An 8,283-nucleotide genomic window follows, 5' to 3' on the forward strand; every position below is an offset into this window, starting at 1 on the left:
TTCTTCACTATGCATTTGATATTTATGACTGATATTTCTACAAAATAACTTGGTAATGCTTAATAAATTTAAGCAAAAGTTAAAGACAACTACTTGTTTTCTAAACGTAAATGAGTTCTGTATTTTACTGATCCTCATATACATCAAGGTGTAATATATAGATAATAAATTTACTAGACTCTCACATTTATTATAAATGTTTCATTGTTATATAAGGCATACATTTTGGACAAAATCTGTTCAATGTTCACTACTAGTATGAGTTTTCAGATGTTCAATGAATTTAAAATTTAAATACATTTTGGAAATGTTATTTAACTTTTTAGAGTTTCTGGGCAAAATGAATTCTCCAAAAATAAGCAGTGTTTAAGAACATGTAGCTATATTTTTTCCATTTGTATTTTCTCTAACCAGTATGTATCCACAAGTGCTGAGTATTGGTGAATAAATTTTGGAGGCATTGTCACATTATCAATTTTCACATTTCAAAACTTTCTCTACACTATGGTTATTGTGGTGAGGATTAAAATTGTCCCTTTCTTAGAGTAATGGTACAATGGTCTCATTTGTAGAGCTTTTCTCCAGTGTGTTTTCTCTGATGTCTAGTAATATATGATATACAATTTAAAATTTTTTACATTCTCTACATTTAGATGTCTTCTTTCCAGAATAAGTAGCCTAGTGGTGAAAAGAATTGATTTCTTATTAAAAGCTTTGCTGCATTGTTTCAATTTGTAGGGGTTCTTTTATGTATAAATTCTGTTGTTAATAAGGTTTAGTCTTTCTTTTTTTAATGTTTATTTTTTAGTTGTAGTTGGACACAATACCTTTATTTCACTTATTTATTTTTATGTGGTGCTGAGGATCGAACCCAGGATATCAAACATGCAAGGCTAGCACTCTACCACTGAACCACAACCCCAGCCCCAAGGTTAGTCTTTCTTTAAAAGTATTATCACTTTATTCACATTTCACATTCACCAGCATGTCTTCTGATGTGGTGAATAAAGTTTTATTTTTTATTAAAAGCTTTTCCACATTATTCACATTTGTAGGGCTATTCTCCAGCATAAGTTCTGTTGTGGTGAATAAGGCCTGTTTTATTGCTAAAAGCTTTGCAACATTCCTTATAATTGTAAGGCTTCTCTCCAGTGTGAGTTCTGTTGTGGCAACTAAGGGGTAAAATTTGAGTAAAATCTTTGTCACATACTTTCATTTGTGAGGCTTCTCTCCAGTGTGAGTTCTGTTGTGGCAAATAAGGTGTGATTTTTGACTGAACGCTTTGCCACATTCTTTACATTTGTAAGAATTCTCTCTAGTGTGAGTTCTGATGTGGCAAATAAAGCCTATTTTTTGAGTAAAAGCTTTGCCACATTCTTTAGATTTGTAGGGCTTCTCTCCAGTGAGTTCTCCTGTGGTGAATAAGGTCTATTTTTTGACCAAAACCTTTGCCACATTCTTTATATTTGTAGGGCTTCTCTCCAGTGTGAGTTCTGCTGTGGTAAATAAGGTGTGATTTTTGACCAAAAGCTTTGCAAGAATCTTTACATTTCTAGGGCTTCTCTCCAGTGTGAGTTCTGATGTGGTGAATAAGGTATGATTTTTGACAAAAAGTTTGCCACAATCCTTACATTTGTAGGGCTTCTCTCCAGTTTGAGTTCTGCTGTGGTAAATAAGGTGTGATTTTTGACCAAAAGCTTTGCCACAATCTTTACATTTGTAGGGCTTCTCTCCAGTGTGAGTTCTGATGTGGCGAATAAGGTATGATTTTTGACCAAAAGCTTTGCCACATTCTTTACATTTGTAGGGCTTCTCTCCAGTGTGAGTTCTGCTGTGGTAAGTAAGGTCTGATTTTTGACCAAAACCTTTGCCACAATCTTTACATTTGTAGGGCTTCTCTCCAGTGTGAGTTCTGATGTGGCAAGTAAGGTATGATTTTTGACTGAATGCTTTGCCACATTCTGTACATTTGTAGGGCTTCTCTCCAGTGTGATTTCTGATGTGTCGAATAAGGTCTGATTTTTGACCAAAAGTTTTGTCACATTCTGTACATTTGTAGGGCTTCTCTCAAGTGTGAGTTCTTCTGTGGCAAATAAGGTGTGATTTGTGACCAAAAGCTTTGCCACAATCTTTACATTTGTAGTGCTTCTCTCCAGTGTGAGTTCTCTTGTGGCAAATAAGGTGTGATTTGTGACCAAAAGCTTTGCCACAATCTTTACATTTGTAGGGCTTCTCTCCATTGTGAGTTCCTCTGTGGTAAATAAGACTTTTTTTTTTTTTTTTTTTTTTTTTTTTTACTAAAAGCTTTGCAACATTCTTTATATTTGTAGGGCTTCTCTCCAGTATAAATTATCTGGTGATGGACAATGCCTGAGGTTTTATATGATTTCTGGTCTTCACTCTCACTTGTAGTTTTCCATATTTTCTTTTGTGGGAAATAGTCAAGATCACAACTTCTATATTTTGCACTTATCACTTCATGAAATATATGTTTTGGGCCCTTTTCTGGTGAATATTCTTGGATATGATTAGGAGTCATGGCTGAAATAAACAAAAATTTAAAAAAATACCTATTAGGGATAAATATATTTTGCATACATAACATGAAATTAAGTTAAAATAAGTACATCAGGAGTGTAGCAGATTAGTAAGTCCAAAGTCACCATAAATCCAAAAAATATATATATTAGTTCAAAAAAAAAAGGAAAGAAAAAATTACCTTGAGAATATTATCCAAATTCTTGTAGAGACCACATTATCCAAGAGGACTACATCATTAAGAAAAGTAATACAATAAAGTGTAGAAAAGTATCATTAACAGCCTTTGTCCTTCATAAGATAGTATTGTGTATTTGGGAAATATCTACCAGCTACCTTCACTGTCAGTAGAATAAGAGAAATGTAAAACATATATAAACATTTATGGTTTTTTCAAAGAGTGTCCAAAAATGCTTTTTGTCTACCATGACATGGAGACATGAAAATAGCTAGTAGATTTTGCGTGATAATACCATAAATATTCAAGAAGGTTAAAGAGACAATGGACTCTTAAAAAGAAATATGAACAAAAAATTTACTAAGAAATATACACATATATGTCTATAAAATTTTTCATAAAAACATTTTAAAAGACAATAAAATCCTTGCATACCTTATGGCCATAATATTTGGATGAATTCAACACATGACAGTCAAGTATAATAAATTGATTTTTATATTTTTACATTCATGTGATGAGAATTTCCTTTATTGACAAATACAACTTTGTTTATTTATAAATATATCATGGTATTTTATACTATATATTCAAGGTAAAATGACTAAATAGAATGAATTAACAAAATCATTATTTCATATAATTATCAATTTTGTTCTTACAAGGTATTGTATTCCTTCTACTAGTATTTATGAAGAACATAGAACACTCACTATGTGGTAAAATAAAACTCTTGACCCTATTATGCTCAATAAAATAAAAATATGGAGACTTTTACTATAATATCAACCCTACACAAAACACAGTGCCTGGTGAGCAAAATTTTGCTCACTAAATTTCTGACTTCCACATGTGAATCAAATGCTCCTACAACTTAATATCTGCCTGCCACCTTTCACTTAATTCAAAGTACTGCATATATTTCTTATTACACTTTAAGAGACAAAATATTTTATAACTAAGTAATAATAGTATATAAGTACATATTTTTAAACATTTGACACTAATGGGCACACACATTGAGTCCCTAGCTTTAATACTGAGAAAAATTTTGGCACTAAACACAAAAGCAGAGGTATCTCTTCAATTTTCTGATTTCATTGTTCATGGATACATATTTAGTACTGGCAATTCTGGATCTTTAGGTCATCCAACTTTTAGTGTTTCATATGTAATGCTTGAGATTACCCCAAAAATTCTATATCATGAACTACAACACAAGTCTTCTTAAAATTGTTTGAGCCATGCTGTTTCTAAATTTCTGTGACTTCTCTCAAATATGAAGTACTTTTGCATGGCCTCCCAATTAGCAAATATTACAAGGATGCAGCACTCTTCTTGCCTATTTTTATTTATTTAAGTCTATATTTTTTCCCGAAAATGGACTATATAATCTACTGTTGGCTCTTTTAATGAACAAATAAAAAATAGTACAGCAAATATAAACAAAGAGAAGCATGGCTAAATACAAGTTACAAAAAAAAGAAAAATAAAACATTAATAATTTAACATTAGGATAATGACAGTTATGAATTACTCAAAGAACTAAATAACTATTTTAAAAAAGTTTAGAGACTGAAATTGAAAAATATTAACATCAATGAGCACAATGTTTATGTGAATAATTCTTTATGAAAATGATTAGTTGTAACCCTTTAGGTGCCTCTGAGACTGGAATGTCTCCCAGCAGATCTAGATGTATTCTGGGAACCATAGGCAGTGGCTGCCCATACATTATTTCATAAGGGGTAAATTTTTCCTGATAAAGAGTACAACAGGCCCTCAGCAGGGCAAAAGGCAGATCAACCCAGTTACCACCAGTCTCAAGAATGAATTTATTCAGTGTTTCCTTCAATGTTCTATTCATCCTTTCCACTTTCCCTGAGCTTTGAGGATGATACATACAGCATATTTTCCAGTTTATATTAAGGGCCTTTGAAATCAATCGAGATAATTTGGCCGTGAAGGCCGGGCCATTGTCAGACCCCAAAATTAGAGGGAGGCCAAATCTAGGAACAATCTCAGTTATTAGCTTTTTAACTACTATTTTTGCTGTTTCCGTACGGGTTGGAAAAGCCTCTACCCAGCCTGAGACAGTATCAACAAAGACTAACAAGTATTTACATCCATATAGTCCAGGTTTAATTTCAGTGAAGTCTAGTTCCCAAAATTCACCAGGTACAGTACCTTGACTCCTGTTTCCTTGTGGAAGTTGGTTCCTTTTAGCGTTTACCTGTGTACATGTCATGCACCTATTTGAGATATCTTGAAGCATTTCTCGATGTCCTGGTAGCCAGACATAGGGTGAGATCAATTCTGACATCTTTTGGGGGGATAAATGCATGGCTTGATGAAGATTAGTTAACCATTTTCTCCCTAATAGCTTAGGTATGCAGATTTTTTTTTTTTATCTGGGAGGGTCCACCAGCCATGACAGTTTTGTTGGGCCCCCATTGAGGAGTATGAGTTTATTTCTTCTATAGTGTATGACGGGGCCTTTTCCAAAAATTTAACTGGAAATTTTGGATAATTGGAGATTTCTAGGACAGCTTGGTATTTTGGCTCTCAAAGGGCTATTTTCCTGGCTGTTTGATCGGCCAAGTTGTTACCCTGGGTCTGAGGACTATCGTCTTTGCGGTGTCCAGGCCAGTGGATAATAGCCAATTTATCTGGTAACCAAATTGCCTCCAGTAGTTCAAGAATTTCTTGTTTATTTTTGATGGTCTTGCCATCTGAGGTTAGAAGTCCCCTTTGTTTATATATTTGTCCATGCACATGTGCTGTAGCAAAGGCATAATTGCTGTCTGTGTAGATATTCACCCGTTTTCCTTTTGCCCATCTCAATGCCTGTGTCACAGCAATGATTTCTGCTTTCTGGGCTGATGAGCCTCTGGGCAGAGCCTGGGACCAAATAACTTCTTTTTGACCTGTTACTACAGCTGCCCCTGCATACCTTATTCCATCCCGGACATAGCTGCTGCCATCAGTGTAAAGGTCTGCGTCTCTGACGGTGAGAGGAATGTCAGTCAGGTCTAGTCGAGTACCTTGAATGATATCCAGCATCTCTGAACAGTCATGAATTGGCTCCCTGGATTACTGTCCAACAGCAGAGTTGCTGGATTGATGGCCAGGGATTTACTGAAGGTTAATCTGTCTTTATCTAGGAGTAGAGCTTGATTTTGAGTGAGGCGGGCATTTGAAATCCAATGATTTGTGGCATCCCTCAATAGAGCTTCCACTGCATGAGGGGCAGTCACAGTTAGAGTCTGCCCTAGGGTAAGCTTGTCTGTTTCCTTTACCAGAAGTGCAGTAGCCGCTATGGCTCATAAACAAGGGGGCCATCCTGATGCTACTGGATCCAGCCTTTTTGAAATGTAGGCAATAGGCCTTTTCCATGGCCCTAGATTTTGGGTAAGAACCCCTTTTGCAATGCCCCTTTTCTCATGAACATACAGATGGAAGGGCTTAGAGAAATCATGGAGGGTTAGGGCTGGAGTCTGTGCCAGGGCCTTTTTTAGATTTTTAAAGGCTAATTCATTTTCTTCAGTCCAAACTAAGGGTGAGTTGCCCCCTGCAGTTGCAGTATATAAAGGCTTGGCAATCTCAGCAAATCCAGGTATCCAAATGTGGCAGTACCCAACTGCCCCCAGGATTTCCCTAACTTGCCTTTTAGTAGTTGGGATTGGGATCTTCATTATGGTCTCTATGTGGGCTTTGGATAGCAGCCTTTTCCCTTCCCTCAGTTCATATCTTAGATAAGTAACTCAAAGAAAACAGATTTGTGCTTTCTTTTTGGAGACTCGGTACCCCAATAGAGCTATGGTTCTCAGTAAACCCTGGGTGTCCCTTAAATAGTTTCTTTCATCCCTTGCTAAGGGATGGACTCTGCTCTCTCCTCCTCAGTCCTTGCCTATACCCTGGTTAGAGCCAGGCCTTCCATTGCACCTGTACCTCCTTTTACTGCTCTATAACCTGATCATTATGTGCCAATGCTTTACCATGCTCATTTGTGCATTTCTTCCCCTCTGTTCTCACAGCTACAATGAAGCTGCCATTTGCTAGCTGTGTGACCTAAATCAAGTTAACTCGACACAGCTGAGCATCTTTGTCCTGCAACATGAGTGTAAACATGGCTTCTGCTCATGGAGTTCTTATTGCCAGTGAAGAGGGCAGGGATAAAAGTCTCAAAAACAATAGTCCAGTACATGGTCATCAATGGCTCCTGGTGTCATTAAATGTTACCACTACTAGCTGTCAATCTCATTTCACAACTTGGGAACATGAATCCCTGAAAAGTAAAAAAAAAATAATAATAATAATAATTAAGTTCACCTGGCCAGTGGGACCAGGTCTGCTCTGACTCTAGATTCTCTGCCCCAACCAGAGCTCAGGGCCAGGATGAATACAAAGGTGCCACATGAATAGAGGACTAATGTAAAGCTGGTAAAGGCAGTTTCATGAATGGACAAAAGGGAAAGAATTGTGGGAAGGAACCAAATCCTATATCTGACACCTGGAGAATCAGGAGATTTTACCTTCATATTGATTCCCTTCTCTTGAGAACAAAACTGTACTGAAAACAGACCCCTGAAACAGGTTAGTCATCAATGCAAACAATAAAGGACACTCTGGATGTTACCAGGCTGTTTGGTGCATGTACAAGCAGTAAGAGCCACAGATCGGAAGACCTCAAATGGTTCACATGAGACCTCATTCTTCCTGCATCTTCATTCCCTGGCTCACACAATGGCAGGCTGAGCTTGGAAACTCAAGGTTCTGTGTGCTGGCAAGTGACATACCCAGAAAATAGCATCTACACATCTTTTCACAAGTTTACTCATTCTACTCAGCCATAAACAAGAGTGGAGTTATATCATTTGTGGGAAATGCAGGAACCTGGAGCACATCAAATTAAATTAAATAAATCAGATGCAGAAAGTCAATTGTCAAGTGCATTCTCTGATATGTGAAAGGTAAAAAGAAAAATGGAGTGAAAAAAGAAGTGGATCTCGAAAAAACTGGAGAGAGAATTGTTGAGTTTAGATTGATGGAAGAGAGGATAAGAGAGATGATTCAGGCACTGAGAAATGAAACTGATCAATGATGTTATGCCCATACATGTATATGTCACAAATGAATATACTAATAAATTAATATAATGTCCTAATATAAATGACATTTTTGGCACCTGTGACTGAAATTCAGCATGCTTCACCACTGAGCAACATTTCCTTCACCAGTCCTTTTATGTATTTTTTTTTTTTTTTGAAATAGGTTTCTGCTAAGTTGTTCAAGGCTTTGCCAACAGACAAAAATCTGGGTGCCCACTTTTTGTCTTTGTAAAAATACAAAGGCCTGTCATCCCCCTGGCTTATGAAGCACTCACTAGGCAACAAGTGCCAACTATTTATGACTTCATTTAATTCTCATCACAGTCTTGAGAAGCAAGTGGCATCATCCCCATCTTGAAGATAAATAAATAAAAGTTGGGAGAAATTAAAGATCTATTCAAGCTGAGTGAGGTGGCACATGTCTGCAATACCAGCAGATTAGGAGGCTGAGGCAGA

General features: G+C 36.5%; 1 protein-coding gene across 1 annotated transcript; it reads right to left on the reverse strand.

Annotated features, from left to right (window-relative positions):
* Nucleotides 1-5,281: 5,281 nt before the first annotated feature.
* Nucleotides 5,282-5,779, reverse strand: LOC139707686 (ribonuclease H-like). Its single transcript, XM_071619322.1, has one exon. It carries the CDS (start codon nucleotides 5,777-5,779, stop codon nucleotides 5,282-5,284), a length of 498 nt encoding a protein of 165 aa, XP_071475423.1.
* Nucleotides 5,780-8,283: the final 2,504 nt, after the last annotated feature.

The sequence above is a fragment of the Marmota flaviventris genome, chromosome 11 (assembly GCF_047511675.1).
Source record: "Marmota flaviventris isolate mMarFla1 chromosome 11, mMarFla1.hap1, whole genome shotgun sequence".
Lineage (NCBI taxonomy): Eukaryota > Metazoa > Chordata > Mammalia > Rodentia > Sciuridae > Marmota > Marmota flaviventris.